This window comes from Scomber scombrus, chromosome 12 (assembly GCF_963691925.1).
Source record: "Scomber scombrus chromosome 12, fScoSco1.1, whole genome shotgun sequence".
In the NCBI taxonomy this organism is placed as follows: domain Eukaryota; kingdom Metazoa; phylum Chordata; class Actinopteri; order Scombriformes; family Scombridae; genus Scomber; species Scomber scombrus.
Window position 1 is genome coordinate 22,215,767 of NC_084981.1, and position 18,516 is coordinate 22,234,282.

Here is an 18,516-nt window from a genome sequence, read left to right on the forward strand (position 1 = left end):
ACTTAAATAATTTTTAAAAATCAGTATTTGAACTGACAGATTATTTCCACTGTGACTTTTGTAATGTAAACATGGTAAGAAATGTTGCTTAAAACCCACCACACCTTTCCCCTTATACCGTATAGTACCTGAGAGCGCAGCACATTGAGTCACACCCATCTCCTGTACAAGTAATGTGGACCCACTATCAGCATTCACATCCCTGCAGCTGTCAATATTACAATCCAAAACTAACACATTTAACATACAACTTAACTAAAGACAATAAAGCAACTTGGCTGAAATGCTTTTATGCCCCTTAAAAGTCCTCCATATCGCATATGTGATGTAAGTCCATACACACACACAAAGCATTTATCTGGTGTGCTGTGTTTGCTGGTGAATAATATTGCACATCCTGTATTTCCACATTCCAGCACTGTTACCGTGGTGATGCTGCCCATGGTGACCGGAGAGCGTTGTTTAGTGTTCAGCTGAAAAAAAACCAACTGGGTGACCATCAGAGGCTCGTAGTAATAGAATATCCGAAAGCAGCAACAGATAAAGGAAAAAAGACAACTGAGCAACTCAGAAGTTGCTCGTAGAGTTCACTTCACTGTTGTAGCTTTAATCACACAGAAACATCCATCTGATACAGAGCCGTGACATGTTGCTTAAAGCATTGTCCGCTTATATTGCTCAAGAAGTTGCCCAGTTTTTTCTGAGAAACTTTGCACCTTATTTCAGTGATTATCATTGAATATTCCCAGTAGTTATTCAGCTAAATGATCAATAGGAATGAGTGTGATTTATGAATTAATGATAATGAAGATGGAGTAAAGCAGAAATAAATAAATAAAAAACCCCATTCAAGTCAAGATATTGAACAGCAACTCAGGATTTTACTGTTACATTAACACTACATTAATGTATTAAAAGGGTGTAGAAAAGTGTTGCTGATCAAAGGCAATGAGACTCGCATACAATGAAAAACATAGCTTCTCTCTAATCAACAGTCTACACAGTCATGTTATCACCCAGTGTTACACACACATATATTTACATAAAGGATAAACAAGTACAATCCATTATTCTTCTGTCTATAAAATGACCATCACAAGTTACCAGTTACATTTTAAAAATAGCTTATTTTATCATAACGTGTCCAAAAGCCTAAAGTATTCTGACTAAACTGATATATATTTTCTTGATAAATAACTTAAAGGAAAAATCAAGAAGTATTAATTGATTTTACTTGGTTAGCTTTATCATTACGTTTAAAGGAGGAGGATCAAATACAGACCTGCTCTTTTCTGTATTCAGCACTATAATGAATCAGAGACTTTATCTTCAACAATCAAACTTTATTTGTAAAACCCTTGTTGTACAGCTTAACGTTTCCTATATATAAATTGATTTGCAGTTCAGGCACCAAAATACAGCAATGAATATAAAAAACACAATCATACTGAATAAAAAGTCGATCTTACTGAGTCATACTCCACGACTGTGAGATTGACTTTGTGTTGATTAACTAATTGGATATCATTTCAGCATTGATAGTTTGCTCTGATTTGTTAAGTTATTCTTTATTTCTTGCCTGTTAAAAAAGCTTAATGTTCACTATAGTTGAGTGGGAGAGCTGTACATATTGCATTTCCTGCAGTTGCTGACTACGTAATGCCACTTTAAGATCAGAGGAATGTGCAGGAAACATGATATTTGCAACTACCACTATATACATTACATTAGTAGGCAGTACCTTACTTAATTATGCAGGTGAAGACTTTATAGTGACTCAAATTAAACATGTGAAGGGCAACTCCTTTTCAAATCGCTGAATCTGGACCATTATTGTATTTAGTGGAATTATACTCAACTTCAGACTCAAACACATGCACACAGACAGAAAACTTCATCGTATATATGTGACCGCTAATTTCGAGACTTTCTCACCCAGTTCTCTTTGTCTTAAGAGCATTGTGTGTGAGAAGGAGGAGGAGGAGCAGGACCAGGTCAGGACCAGTTGAGCAAGAAAGTGGGAGTTTCAAAGCAGTAGACTAAACCTGGAAAGATGATCCAGGAAACTGAGTTTGAATCTTGTTTGAATAAGTAAACACCCATCTTCATTAAGATACACAATGGGAGGGAAATAATTACAGTGTGACTGAGTTTTTAAAACCCCATAAAATATGTCACATATTCAACCTAATGAACAAATATTACTATATATTCACAAAAAAGGATAATTATCTAACAGTTAACAGTGGTGCCACATTTGGAAACCATCATTATAAAAAGTTTCTTTTGAAATGTACCATACATACAATAGCAAATGCACTGTATCAGTTCAGATGGTCCCAGTTTATCATCTCCATTGTAAAACAGTGATGTGAATACACTTTTCTAAATACTATTATTATGCAATTCTTACTAAAAACTCATAAGATATTATTTAATGCATCTTATAACATGGTGTTTTAGGCTGCCTTGGCTCCATAAACCTTTGTAAAGCTTTAAAGACAGAGTTATGGAAAACCTGCTCGCCTCTTGACTGAATCTACACCTGTCAATCAATGCATTGTCCATTCATTACACTTCAACTTCAATTTGATGTGCGTTTCTAATTTGCATGATCAGTGTCCAGAACAACAGAACCTGCTGCATCCTTATATTGTCAGAGATCACAGAGCGGTGGAGTGCTGAGACGTTTTATTTTTTTCATTGCTGATAAAAAGAATGTGTGTGTGTTTTTTTTTCCATTCAGGATACAAAACACAATGCATTCTTTATCATTGTTTGTGTGAGTGTATTACAGTGTGTAACTACACCTGATAGCCATTGTATTTTGACAGAGTTGGCAGGGGTTCCCATGGAAGTGGTTGTGTGTGTGTGTGTGTGTGTGTGTGTGTGTGTGTGTGTGTGTGTGTGTGTGTGTGTGTGTGTGTGTGTGTGTGTGTGTGTGTGTGTGTGTGTGTGTGTGTGTGTGTGTGTGTGTGTGTGTGTGTGTGTGTGTGTGTGTGTGTGTGTGGTATGTGTGCTGGTTAAGATAAGTGTAAAATTGTTTTACATTTTATTCTTTGAGATAAAATGAATTTATTATGATACAATGAGAGGAAATCAAACACGCCTCCAAATGAAGGATAATGTTCCCTGTAGTGTCCCTGATCATGTCTGCTCAATGTTTAAATAAGCTACTATTTGCTAATCTGTATATTTATACTGTAGAACTAGTAAAATGGTTTGTGGAGATGACCTAATTTAAAACTTATGAGTACTGCATTATAAAACTAAACCCCATTCAAAAAGCCATTGAGGTTATTCACTAAACCTCTGTTGCTGCCACCAAAACTTTGAAGACATCTTGTCCTGTTTCCTGTTCCAGGTTGACTAGATCTCATCATCATGGTACTGGTTGCAACATTAACTCAATTTAAACTCTGTGGTGTCACTGACCTTTTAGCCTTGTAGCAACAGAGGAGGCTTTCCAAATACACTTCAGTGACCTCAGCAGAGGCTAACCGATAGATGGGTTGACTCAGGGTGTGTCTGCATCTGCACAACAAAGCAAGTCTCTGTCTCTGAAAGCGGTATCCCCTATTTGGACAACATGAAAACTACACAATAATACAAAGGCAGTTAGCTAAGTGTGTCATTAAAACAAATCACATTTCATTTCATGAGAGGTTTTACATTCATTTTAAGGTAGTTTCGTAATAAAACTTTTTTTTTTTAGTGCACTTAGTTGGAGATGTTGTGAAACACACACAGTTGTTGAACATGATATGGAAGTGAATGGGACATTCTTTACCTTTAAGATTATGTGTAATCTGAGCCTGTAGCTATAATGTTCCCAGTAATTTCAGTTGTGACCACAACCTGAAAAAACCTAATTGAAAGCTTTAAAGCAAGATGTTTGTGCCTTGAAGTTATGAGGTACTGACATCTGAAAAGCACTGTTACATACATATAGGTACAAGGGTAACAATCTGGAAATTAAAGAAATAATTTATAGATTAGATACCTTTTAAAGTACTTGTACTGTAAGTATTTTTAATCACCAGGGATTGGTTCTATTATTACAAGATACATAATAATAATAAATATAATAGTTCATAAGTTTATGTAGTACCTTTCAAAAGTGCCACAAAGTGCTTCTCAATGAAAACAAACGAAAAGCAAATACCAACAACCAATCAATCCTAAAAACACAAGGAAAAAACTGATGAAACAAAAGCAAGTCTAAACAAATAGGTGTTGAGCTGCTTTTTAAAGGTCTTCATAGATCCTAAGGCCAATAGAAGCGACTTATAGAGTCTAAAGGGCTACAGTCTCAAAAGTTTGGTTTCCTTTTGTCTTAAACCTTGAGCGATGAAGAACCGACAAACCTGGATCCGAGGACCTCCGAATCCCATTGGCACTCTGAGGTCCTCATTTAAGGGTTTGTTGGTTGTGATTATATGTTTTATGACCATTACTGAGCAATAAAGCTGTACATTTGGAAGAAGATGAAGTAATGAGTTCAGTAGCACTTTATAACCTGAGTAGAGTAACTAAGTAAAAATGCCTTTTTATAATGATCTTTTTACAGTAAATACAGTTGAACTGAAAACTAGGAGTGTCCATTTATGAATATGGCATTTGTGGAAGATTAATGAATTGTTTGTCATTAATGCAGCAGGCTAGTTGAGGCAAAGATAAAATAACTGAAATAACCCCCAAGCAGAGTTTTAATCTCTCAGCATGGGAACCGTCACACAGTGTTTGGCAATTCGACTGGGTGACACACTCAGAGACAAAGGCAAATTTCATTGTAGCTTAACAGTCTCTTTACTGACTCTGACTCACATCTTATTATCCCCGAAGAACAATAAACAAAATGCAGTTTCAGTTACATATTAAAGGGCAGGTAGGCATAGCGGATTGTCATCCTTTTTATGCAGGTTCAGACCAGCTTCAGGAGTATTTCTCAAGAACTGAAATGGTGACAAGTTTCATTACAAACTCATCATAGAGCTAAAATTACTCTCTAACCAAAACATTTGTCTTAAGTTAGTAACACTATCACATTCATTTCCTCTCTGATGTCAGGTGGAAAACTACAGTGAGACAGGTCCATCCATGAATGTTCTTTATCTCAGCTGAGATTGGACAATAGGCAGGCTACACCCTGGACAAGATTGCCTGTCAATCACATGACTAATATACAGTATACTGACAGAAAATCATTCACACTCACATTCACACCTACGGGCAATTTAGTGTCACCTGTTCATTTAAGCTGCATGTTTGTGGTCTGTGGGAAGAAGTTGGAGTACCTGAAGAAAACCGACAAAGGCACAAGGAAAACATGGAAACTCCAGTGAGACAGGTGATGAGTTAAAAACCCAGCCACTCCCATCCTCTCTCTCTTTCTTTCTCTCTATCTATCTGTTTGCTCTTTCGTTTCACCCAAAATTTCCTCTCCTCCTCCTTGGCCTCAGCCCTCATTCTTTCTTGCTCATCCGCATGTGCACAACCAAATTGACCTCCCTCCTTCTGTCCATCCATATATTTTAGCTTTGAAGTTTTCAGTTTAACTTTACAATATTGCAGCTCTGTGGGTTCCTATACAAACACACACACACAAAGGCACAAACTCAGGCTTCCATTTAGCTAATAAGGGGTTTTAAGGTCAGTCGTATAACTTGGACAAAAACATTATAAAACAATAGACCACCAGCTGGCTCCCGTTCTGTTGTTTCAACTTTACTTCATAGTAACTGCATAAATTAATAAATGAATATCAGGCAAAATATTTTAAAACATGTAAGTAAATATGGATTAAAACCGTTACTTTTTGGCACATTACGTATATAATAAACTATGAAACTGATGAGAAAAATGAATCAGGGGATTCATATCATCACTTTTCAACTCATTGATCAACCCCCCCCCCTCTGGCGCCAAATATCAAAGGAGCACGTAGCTCAGTGACAGTTTAATGTCCTGTTATAAAAATTGTATTTGCTACACTGAAGATACTTAGCCAAAGTTAATAATAGAATATGATGTACTGTGAAGGAGGAAGATAAGTATTTCTAGACTTGTTTTTTACCCCCATGCGAGTGGAAACAGGAACCCTAATCAACTAGACACAGACATGTGACTGTGTTATCGGCTGCTGAAAGGTCAGTAAACGGGCAAGGAGGGAACTAAAAAGAAGAAACACCCATGTACCCCTTATATGAACTGTATAAAAGAATAAGTGACCGCTCCTCTGGGAGCCTTTTCCTTTGTAACCTCTTGTGTATGTTGCACTGTCAAACGCTCCTCTTGTACAAGATAATACATTGTTAAACCTTGGATCGTCGGCTCCAGTCTCCATTAATTAAGGACATTTTGAGAAATTCTTTTAACATTTTGGCGCCCGAACAGGGACCCCAATACCTGATCTCCTCCTGCAGACGCACCGGACCTGAAGACCTTGCAAGGCTGAGTCTGGGACTCAAACCAAAGACCTCCACCGCGGGGTTCATAAAAACCTGTTTTGGTAAAGGGAGGCCAGGACCAACTGCAGAAGGAGACAGTGACGGGGTCAATAAAGGAGAGACGGACCGACGGATCCTCTTGAGTCCAGGACTCAGCAGGGTAAGATATAATTTATTATATCCGAAATTAAAACTAGGTACCTAGAACTAAGCGGGGACTTAGAAAGGACGTCTTTGGAACGACGAGAAAAACTAATCCCGCAGGCCTGAGAAAACAAAAAGACATCAAGGGAAGTCAGGGACTTCAGAGTCAGGGACTCATTTTTAGCGCATGCATGTTATAAGGTTTGAGTGTCTACAAGTAAACCTCACTGCATAGATTGGTGGCTCGGGTGACCGATTGGCTCAAATCAGGGAGATAATAAGATAATTTAAAAAATAAAAAAAAGTGTAAAAATATATAAAACAACCTTAAAAAACAAACCAAAATACAATACACACAAAATAAATTTGGAACAATGAGTAACTGCAGTTGTTGTTGGATAAGTTGTAAGGTGCCTCGGGCAGAACCCTATGATTATGGAGGGAATGCCAGACGTATGAGAATTATTACATCCTGTGAAATAATGTGAAATATCTCAAGAAATGGCAGGAGAAATATGAGTTTCAGGGTATGTTAGATGTAGAAGTGTGTGAAAAGTTGGTAAAAGATATTGAAGAGAAGACAAAGGGAAAGAGAAAAAGGAAGGGCTGCCACAAGTTAGGGCATGGCTAGCAGAAGCGAGAGCCAGACAAGCTGGCATTCAGAAAAAGTAAGAGAAGAGGAAGCAGAAGGAGGAACAAGAAAAGGGAGAGGAAGCGCAGCAGGGTAAAAATACATCCACTAACACATATCCTCAATTGTACTATTCCCGAGATCTGCAATATGACGACGACTACGTGCCATATGGACCCCGCCCCGCTCCTCCATCTTATCCCAACGTTCCTCCTCCTCCTCCGCTGCCACCAACTGCTCCAACACTGCCTATCACCTCCTCACCCCACAATCCCTTCCTGAGCGATATTGCCATTACTCTACGAAGACCTAGACAACCTCTACAGCTGAAATATGGTTAACAAAAGAAGGAACTAAACCATGGTTAGTCTTGAAAGTGCAAGGGAGGTCAATATATTTTTTATGTGACATGCAGGACAGTAATCAGTAGTGATGATGGGGGAGCAAACCTTCCCCTAAGACATGTAACTATCGAACCATTGACCAAGCTTCTTAAAATTGAGGACCCTAAAACGAACAAACACACGCATCACATGCCTCAGTAGCAGTGTCGCATCTGTGTCCAGTTAACCTCCTAGGGAAAGACATAATGACAAGGTTAGGGATAGGCGTGGTCCAAACTCAAAATGGCATCGGCATGAGAGCCTGGCGTGTCAATCTAAAACTCCAACAGGAACCGACTTAGTTTCACAGGGTAACCGCAAGGCAGGTGAGGAAACAAAAGTAGCAGCTGCTAGACAAGACTATAATGATATCTACGCAACTGAACAAACACCCACACACATAGATCATGACATTCTCAAAGATATGCAGAATAACTCACCTGAATCAGAACAGCAGTTCTGGACAAAGAAAGGAGCCACACTATCTCAAGAAGGGTTATGGAAATGACCAGAAGGGAAAAATACATCCATCCAAAAAATGTATTTAGATTCGCAGCAATTTTGAGTCATGTGATGACCCATGTCTCAAACATACAACAAAAGTTTCCAAAACTTCTAAAAATGTTGTGCATCGTATCTAGTGTGTGGAAAACATGCATGGATTTTATTGAACTAAATAAATGTGAAAACTAAAAAATACTGCCTAGTAATAGTAGACTTGTATTCAAAATGGGTTGAAGTCATTCCAGCAGCAAAAAATGATGCAATAACAGTAGCCAAAGCATTAGCAACACATATTGCACCAAGATTTAAGTTTCCTTAAATTATCTATAGCGACAATGGGCCTCATTTTGTGGAGGAGACAAATTAAGGGCCAAGTTGCCAAACGATTGGTCTGGTACCTGTGCTCTGGTTCAATTATTGATGTCCTCATACTTACTTCCCATGAGTTTAAAATGTCCTAAACTAACGCGAGGACAGTTACATATGATTAAACGTGATGTGCCAATACCTAGTTTATTCGATTCCAAGGTATATTTAGATTCAATTGGTGTTCCTCGAGGTGTCCCAAATGAATTCAAAGCTAGAAACCAAATAGCAGCAGGGGTCGAATCACTCTTAACTTGGTGGGTTACGATCAATAAGAACATAGACTGGATAAATTACATCTATTACAATCAACAGCGATTCATTAACCACTCCCGCGATACAATAAAAGGTATTCATGAACAATTGGACAATACTAGTTTGATGACCTGGCAGAACAGAATGGCCCTGGATATGTTACTAGCTAATAGCGGCGGAGTGTGTAAAATGTTCGGAGAGATGTGTTGTACCTTCATTCCCAATAACTTCGCACCCGACGGCAGTATTACAAAGGCTCTTGAAGGTCTAACCTCACTGGCGGATGAATTAGCAGAGAATTCAGGTTATGAAGACGCTCTAACAGGATGGTTTATAAAATATGTCTGGAAGATGAGCAGGGACCCTTAAGACAATGATGTTATCAGTAGGAATCATGTGTGCAATCCTAGTCGTTTGTGGATGTTGTTGCATTCCATGTCTGAGAGGATTAATGCAACATTTGATTGACACTGCACTAACAAAGCAACAGTTGTTGTATCAGCCTGTTCCCACAGATAATGGAGAAGGAGATTACATCCAGTTTGGAGAAGGGAATGAAGATCCCTACGAACGCCTTGGAGAAGACACACCTGTTTAGTCTCTATTCCACAGCACAATGATGAGCCTATAGAAAATCTGAAAGGAAGTTATAGTGTTCTGATCCAGTAAGGGCTTGAGAGAAAGAGACTGTCAGTAAATTGTACATACATTTATAGGGCTTTCTATTTCTTTTACGTTTCAGGGAAAATGTTTCTAGCCAGGGAAAGATCCACATGACCTTTCCAGCATCTTTAACAGATTTTGTTTGGATTTATTTTGAGCTTAATTTTAAAAAAAACCAACAGATTGTTGTTCGGTGTGGCGCTGCACAATAAACCAGCAAATAATAAATACTGATTGTATAAAATAGTTAAGATGCGAGACTGAAGCATGAATACAGAAAGAGTGTAGAGAGTAAAAATATCCATGTTTTTATTAATTAACAATAACAAATGAGGTTTCGACATCATTAGTTGCTGCATAATCGCTTTTGTGTGTGCATGTAAACGGTGTCTATTCCTATTCCTAGAGACACACACACACAAACACTGTAAGCATATGAGGGCACATGCACACACATAGAAACTGCACACAGAAACACACACACAGACCAGAGACATCCTCCCGCTGCACAAACAAAGCCAAAAAGTACCTGTCAAACGGGTAGTGTCGAACAGAGGAATGGATGGGTAGGTGGAGTGGAAAGGATATAGAGGGAGGTGCAGTAGAAAAGAGAAAGACAGCCTTTAAAAAGCAGATTAAAACAAGATACGCATCTCATTCTTACGGATATCACACACATACACACATTGTTTTGGACTATGGCCTCCTCAACATCGGTTGACGTTCTGCCCACAGGCTTCAGGATCTTCACCACCCTTCCTGATGTGTTCTTCATCCTTGAGTTTGTGAGTGTCTCATCGAGTTCCTTTCCTCTTGGGTTTTTCCTTCTGTTCTGGTTGAACAGATCCCTTGTAGTCTTGGTAATACTCTTTCCAACTTAACTCCCTCAGGTGAAACATAAACCAGGCTCTTATTCTTTATTCCTTCCTTCCTAATTCACTCAAGTTGGCATCATTTAGATTGTGATCTTGTGTCCTTTCTTCTCTATCTGTCTCCTCCTCATCATTACTCCACTGAGGCGAGTCTCCCTTCAGATAGGGATCTGTCTTATGTTGGTCAGCAGGCATCAGTGTTTGATCAGTGGAGCCAACACATAGCAGAGTGACCAGCTAACCAACTGTGAAGATTACAAATAGGTTGGGTTTGAACCAAAAGCATGGAGGAATAAGATGATCAAATGGATTTATTAGGTGTTCAGAGCAGCTCATATCTACCCCTTCATCTACTATTTTAATTCATAATTACTGGCAGAGAACAAGTTAAGCAAACAGTAAAGTTTATATTGAGAGTTGTCCCTATAGGGCAAATTTGTTGCCAGTGACGAACATACGTTGCCATAGCAACAGAAAAAATAGCAACTACAGTCAGTCATGCAACAAAGAACAAATACCAAAAAAATTGGGTTGAAAAGTGTTTGAATTAATATATGAAGTCTATATATTGTCTATGAACATTACTGTTGATCATTTTACAGTCTCACTGAGAATTGTAATTATGGAATTCCCTTTTTTTTTTAAACAGCAGCTTTGCATCAATATAACAGAAAATATGTCACATTTGTGGGAACATTTTGTGAAATGGAGCAATTTACCTCAACATTACCAATGCAAACAATGCACACTGCTTTGAAACTAAATGTTTTAAGTCTTTGGAATTTGAATCCACAACTAATCCTGGAGGTACATTTCATTATAATATATAATCAATTTATGATGCATGTTCTTTAATTCCTTGGTGACAGGATGTTATATATCCTGTTGGAATGTGACATATTATAGACTATGTTAGAGTGTTATTCCAAACTGTTTAATAAAACCTTAATTATTATATATATATATATATATATATATATATATATATATATATATATATATATATATATATAAAACTAACATAGTCTATAATATGTTACATTACAATAAAGTTTTAGATTACAATAATAGTTTTCAGTCTAATATGGGAAGTCCCTTATGTTAAGTTTTACACTAATAAAACTGTAAACACCTGCATTTATGTGGGCATTAAATACATCTACATTTGTTCTTGCTTATCTCGTACATCTGCTCTAATATGTAAGAGATAATCTGTGGAGGTGGAATACAAGATAATTACCCTATCTGGTTCAATTCTGTTTTATTCTATTGAATCAACTTAAAACAAATCTCATTTTAAAATGAATAATTCATAAACTGCTATAGAATATATGTGGTTTCTGTGTAGGGAACTGAAGATTAAATCTGTGTGACACAAGTGGACAAAAAGCCCTACTTAGCAAAGGGAGGTGCAAATCTAAACCTGTTATCTTGGTTTACTTGCTTACTAGGATCTTTTTTTTTTCTGTCTGATGGCCAGTGTACCTTTTCACGATATAACTGGTTTCTCAAGTATGAGGTACTGGTTAACTGTTAACCCCTTCCGGTTGGAGTTTGTAATTTTCTTGGAATAAAACAATATCAAACAAAGAAAGTTCAGATGGAGACATATTAAGCAAGACGACATTATTAAAATGTGCCATCACTATTCAAATCCTTTTTCACAATGACACAACACATACAAGCAGTGGCATTGTGTGAAAATTAATTCAGCAGTTCAGATAAGACCAATTATGGAAAACATGTAATATGGAAATTTAAATGGAAACTACATATTTATTTAAACCAGACCAGTGATACCTGAAAATGAACCACTGTGAACAATAGGACAACAAATTAAGTGTTTTAGCTGGCAGTAATTTCCAACAAACATTATGGGTTACTTTAAGATGGGGTCGACTGATTTAAAGAAGTGCTCCACTGAAAATGTATGTTTTAATGACCAAATCCCCGCCCCTTGTGGCTCCTCCTCATAGCTCTGAAGCTGCACTGGCATACAGATCAACAGAAGAGAAGTGGATTATACTTCATGAGTGGTTTGACAGTTTTATATAGATGTTTAAAGTCCAACAGAAATTAAACTGCCTTTTTATGTCTACTACAGCAGACAGTGGGCCTACATATCTGCTCTGTTAATCACTTGTCCTGAAACCAAAAGGGAAAAAAATCTATATTTTAAATTATTTGGCGTGATGTTGGCTCCCTGTAGTTTTAAATGATCTCAATTAAATAATGTTGTATCATCTGCTTGCGTAGCTGGAATCCTTATTTCAATACAGCAAATCAAATCTCGAATCTCGGTTTCGATTTTAGGAAGAGCAGGGGGTCACACTGAAGCTGATAACATCCTGCTACACAACACATGAGCCACAGACTCTGAACAGAAACACACATTAGGTTTTCGGTTAAAGTCTCCTTCTTACCCAACTTACAAACATAAATACATGTCTTGTCCTGCACCTCAGTTTGTTGAACACGGCACTAAACAAACATTAAAATGTACCACGCCTGTCAGTTGGCGTTGATCTTCAACATCCCTGTTAGTGAAGCACTGTCTGTCTCTTAGCTACAGCAGGTTTTTTTTAATAAATGTTGTCTTTGTTTAGTACAGTGTGGCACCATCGGCCAAGGGAAACAAAGCATTTCTGATATTTCCCCAAATATATTTCTTCCTCATTCTAACAATACTAAACTATTAATCCACTTTAAATAATAATAACATTGACACAATATTGACTGCAAAGAGGATGAGGAACTGATGATTAAATGAGAAGTCAGTTAAACAGGTTGTTTTTTTTTTGGCAGGTTGCATTTAAAATCCATTTACAGCTCCAAACTGTTCAGAGCCACCTTGCGCTATGTGTGGTGTACTCTTGAGACATTTCTGTGGACATTTAATGGGCTCCAGGCCAAATACCTTTGACATGGAAAAGAGTGGATATGAATGGATAATGGTCCTGTGGTATGGAGATAGATGGCAGAAGTCTGATATGGATTAGTATAAATAAGGCTTATGTAATATTTGCTGATACCACAACATGTATGAAGTAATGCAGTTTTTCACAGTAATTAACTATTGCTTCAGATGTTTGCTCACCTCTCTATCTCACTTTCTCAATGCTCTGGTATTTGACTGATGTGGCTTTTTCCCATCAAAGAAACAACACAGAAAGGCTGTTACACCTTATTTCATCACTGAATGTCACCATGACTTGCTTTAAACCAGATCATTTATAACTGAATTGAATTGAAAACACATTTTCCCATTATAAACATACTTTAAAGTTTGTTTTATATTAGTATGAACAGAAAAATTGCTTGACAAATGTGATCTTGTTTAAACATATATGTTGTAGAGTAGTTAAGTAGTTTTACTACATTTATATAATAAAATGGTAAACTGATCGTATAAAAAAGGCAAGTTTTCTCCACCATCCATTTTACTCTTCAAGTTATATAGATAAACTGTTTAATTCAAATCAAGAGGGCAACTTTTTTAAATTCTTCCAAGGTGTAATTTGGGGAAATAAAATATATAACACATCTGTGAAATGTACTTTTGATATGATTGTGCAAGGAAATCATGAGATCTTGTTTGAGGGGGAAAAAATCTCTAAGTGTAAACATCATATAGATTCAATGAAATGTTGGAACAAGCAGATTTAGAAATAATATTGTCACAAAGAGAGGAAAAAATGTCTTTCTCATGGGGCGAAAAATCATGTTTCATGCTATGAAAATATTTGAACTACCAGGTGTGCAGGTCTATTGTTGAATTCAGGGCGTAGCACGTTCTTTACATGTGATCTGGTTGAACATTAGATGCTGAACTTAATAAAAATGCATAGTGGCCAGATAATGAATAGACTACCCGGCTTTGAATTTGTGTTTACACAGCTAATCGAAATCTCATTTACAGAAATTAAATGATGCATTGCATTTCACTTCCATTTACCAGCTTTCATATTGAGACAGCTGAATAAAGTAATTGATTGGGTGTATTTAGCTCTTTCACCAACATTCAAGAATACAAATTTAATTAATTTAGGTTTAATTTCTGTAAATTAGATTGAATGTTTTCCCTTTACAAAGATATAACACTGAATGCTGTGGTGACATATATTTCAAATGCCCCTGTTTACTTTAAAGTCAAAAATGTGTTTTTCTTATTGTTCCTACTGTTGAGCGTTTGAGCTGTGCAGAATAATGCGTTTAAAACTAAAATACTGTTTTCACATTCATCTGCTGAAGGGGAAAACATTTATCTATGCTCACCAACAAAACAAAACTGTGGTCCAGAATGCAACTAACACCAGTGTGATGTGGAAACTTGAAGTCATTCTCAGTGTATATACACTTTATTCACTGAGAATGGACTTTTCAGTGGAGTAAGAGGCATCTTTTGGCCAGCAATTACATTTTTAAACTTTTATATTCATTTATTTTTAATGACGACACAAATTATGATTTCAATCAGAGTATTTTTATGTACTTAAAACATGTCTGGAGGGTGTCTTTAAGATTTTCTCAAGTAAACCTGAAAATAAACAAAATCACTGCGCAGCAGTAAGTACAAAATGAAAGAAGGCAATTTTGTTTCCCATATTGAATGTGTTATAATTTCCTTCTCCCAGTAAAGTGAGGGGCAGTTATTTTCTTTGGGATTATTTGTTGTTGCAGTTTTGGCAGATGTCCTCTTTAGAAAGCACAAGCTGCTAGTTTGAATCTGAATGAGACCTTGCAAGTGTTTGCTCCAGGTGTATTCTGCTGCACATCTGATTATTGAAGGCTTAATGGCACAGGTGTGTTACTAATAAATAAAAAAAAAACAAAGGCTTCATTCTATTTAAGTGTCCCAGTGAGCCATGACAGTGTGACAGTGAATCAGCACACATGATACCAAGATCCCGAAACTGGAGCGGCTAAATGGAATTCAGCTTTCTAATTGTCTTCTGTTAAAAAGGGCCTATTGTGACATTAAGAAAACGTCTTATCTGTACTTATTTATCTGTTACCTAATCAATATCTTAATGTTAATAATAATAGCATTTTGAAGTGCCTCTTATCGTGGATCACATGCTGGAGGTTCATGTATCAAATTGCCAAAGGCTCTTTAGAGCAGAGTGTTTGTCAAAGGTGGAGAGAAAAAGACCGAAAATACACTTGAGAGTGGCAACTGTGTGTGTGTGTATGACTTAAATCACTTTCAGGGACACAAACCAGACTTAAAACCAGTTGACTGGGGGAAGTTTGTGCAACTGGGGACAAACGCTGTTTCCCCAATTGGTAAAATACTGGGTCAGTGGTTAAGGGTATAGTTAGGGTTAACATACGTCTCTAGGAAATTAATGTAAGTCTATGCAAATACCTCAAAAATGCCCCAAGTAAACATGTGTGTGTGTGTGTGTGTGTGTGTGTGTGTGTGTGTGTGTGTGTGTGTGTGTGTGTGTGTGTGTGTGTGTGTGTGTGTGTGTGTGTGTGTGTGTTTTTGAAAGGTAGTGGTTTGACCCAACCCTTATTTCAAAGGGGCACTCCACCAATTTTACACATGGTCAGTTTACTTGCTCATGAGGAGAGGTAGCAGTTCAAACAGTCATCAGAGTTATCTTATCTTGGAATTAGAGACATTTTCTTTATTATCAGAAACACACAGCAGGTTATAAACTGGAAAAGTGGAATTTGGACGACAGGCGCTGTCACCAGTCATGAAAGTGTCTACAGTGAGAGATGCAGTTGAGTTGCATTATGGGAAATGTAGCAGCTTGACACATACTAGGACATATCTCAGATGTGCTGCGTAGATTTTAATAATTATTTTTCTAATCTGTCTCTTGTAACTCTTCTAATTTCATGAAAATGCAAAACATAATTGAGTACAACTTTTAAGGCTGGACACTGTAGTCCATAGTCAATTTGGACAGAGAGAATCATAAGTAGCTTTGTTGACCATTCAATCATACATTATAAATGCCTAAATATCCTGTATTGTATTATATTGTGGAAATGATCGATCCATTCATAAGATTTGAAGACTTATAATCAAATCTAGACTGGACACTAGCTAAAAAAAAAATTCAAATCCATCTGTGTCTCCCTTCCTCATCGGTGTGATCCTGCAGGTGTTCGGGGGTTTGGTCTGGATGCTGGTGGCATCGACTCGCATCCAGCCAGAAAATCCTCTGGGCTGGGTGATGTTCGTCTCTATCTTCTGCTTCATCATGACGACAGTCTGGTTCTTCATCTTCCTCTGTGGAGGCAATCAGTCCAGCATGTGGCCCTCCCTGGTAAGACACGCCCACCACCTGCCAATTGGCTAATTGGATAGATCAACAGTCTCATGACATTAGTGGCTGTCATTGTTCTTTTTGTCCATTCAAAATGTATTACATTTTTTGTAAAGTTTGTAGTAAATAAAGTTAATCAACAGTTACTTTTCTCCTTCCTTCCCTCATTATGTCTTTCACTGATTTCCTCCCTTCACCCACACCTGTCTCCACTTTCCTCTGCTCAACTTCCTCTTTTTGCTGATTATTATCTGTCTATCCTCTCTTTCTCTTCATTTGTTTTTTGATTTTTTTCCTCTCCAACCAATCCTCTGTTTACTTCTCACTCCCTCTTTCCAATCTTTCCTTTTTGTCCTCTTCCTCCCTGTCTCTCTCGCTGTCTTTCTGTATTTTCCTCCCCTTCCTCCCCCCATCCTTCCCACTGCAGGATGTGGGTTATCATTTTGTGGCTGTGGTTTTCTACCTCAGTGCATCTGTGGTTCTGGCGTACATCACCTTTATACTAGGAAGTGCTTCGTCAATTAACAACCAGGCATTTCAAAGAATCTTCCATCTGGACATTGCTGCAGTGGTATGACACACACACTCTCTCTCTCTCTCTCTCTCTCTCTCTCTCTCTCTCTCTCTCTCTCTCTCTCTCTCTCTCTCTCTCTCTCTCTCTCTCTCTCTCTCTCTCGCTCTCACACACACACACACACACACACACACACACACACACACACACACACACACACACACACACACACACACAGTTACTCATCCTACCAACTACTATAGTCACATGTACTTCAATACACAGATATATTGTGGGGAAACTACCATGCAAAAATTATTTCTGATTGTTTCATCTCACATTGGGTCATACATGGTAAAGAAATAAAGTAAAACTCAAAAAAAGTAATAAACTTTGTGACATTCTTCTTCTTAAGTAGCTGTGAGGTGAGAAAAAAAAACTAAAAACAGGATTTTTAGTAGTAAATAGTTGACACCTGTGGTCTTTATAATTCCTCTGTCTGTCTACCTCTAGATGACAATCACCCGTGTGTGTGTTTCTGTTTTCAGGTGATGTCTCATTTGGCCACTCTCGTCTACTTCATCCATACCATCCTCTCTGCTATTCGATGGAGGAGGTCCTAAAAAAATGCCACCAACAGCAAACACACAGAGGACCAAAAACAGAAGAAACCAAATAACCAACTGGTCTTTTACTGGACTAAATACAGAATGACATTTAAAATAAACTATTTTTTATTTTCATCTCAGGCGGTCTGTGAAAGCAACCAAGGGGCTAAAATGTCAAATTAATGAATGAATGAGCGGAAAACAAGCAGGTTACTGATAAATGTTAAAAAATGTCAGTCAGAAATAAATGTGGTATAAGGAAAGTGTGTATAATTAATCAGTGTGTATAATTAATCAAAAGTCTTTAGGAGTAGGTACTGTATTAGAATACATTGAGACATTTACCCTTAAAGGGTCAGTTCACCTAAACTATGAAAATAACCCCATATGTTCTGTATATTACAACAAGCTCTCACATTATTTCTAATAGTTTGAATAAAATTGTTCACAGGTTTTTTCAATGATACCCACAGTGACCAGGACAATGTTGCTGAATTTCAAAAGTATAAGCTCCATAGATTAGACACTTTTAAAGAGGGTTACCTCAAAACCTGGACAAATTAATTCAAAACTAGATACCACAGTAGGTAAGGTTGGTGATTTGACCCTTTCAGATATTTACAAGCCTGTCTTGTTAGTTACTAGCAAATGGTGGCCCCAGCTGGTCAGCTTACATGTTAAATAAGTACTCCAGGGATTTAGTATTGCACTTGACTCGTGAGACACATCGTAGAAAAAGGAAAGTCAAAGTTGAAGTAGCAGAGGCTGAGATATCATGACTTTACACACATATAGATAAACGATGTTGGTAGTATCTTGTTTCTCATGAATCTATAGTTCTGT

At 37.4% G+C, this 18,516-nt stretch overlaps 1 protein-coding gene across 1 annotated transcript; it reads left to right on the forward strand.

Annotated features, from left to right (window-relative positions):
* The first annotated feature begins 10,093 nt into the window (after positions 1-10,093).
* Positions 10,094-18,397, forward strand: LOC133991979 (myelin and lymphocyte protein-like). Its single transcript, XM_062430609.1, has 4 exons — positions 10,094-10,180; positions 16,387-16,551; positions 16,979-17,122; positions 17,614-18,397. Exons 1-4 carry the CDS (start codon positions 10,094-10,096, stop codon positions 17,686-17,688), a joined length of 471 nt encoding a protein of 156 aa, XP_062286593.1. The 3' UTR covers positions 17,689-18,397.
* Positions 18,398-18,516: the final 119 nt, after the last annotated feature.

Excerpts from the sequence above, each read along its gene's own strand:
- LOC133991979 (XM_062430609.1), top strand. The coding sequence starts at position 10,094 with ATGGCCTCCTCAACATCGGTTGACGTTCTGCCCACAGGCTTCAGGATC. Across the intron at positions 16,552-16,978 it reads CCAGCATGTGGCCCTCCCTG|GATGTGGGTTATCATTTTGT; the intron begins GTAAGACACGCC and ends TTCCCACTGCAG. Across the intron at positions 17,123-17,613 it reads ATCTGGACATTGCTGCAGTG|GTGATGTCTCATTTGGCCAC; the intron begins GTATGACACACA and ends TTCTGTTTTCAG.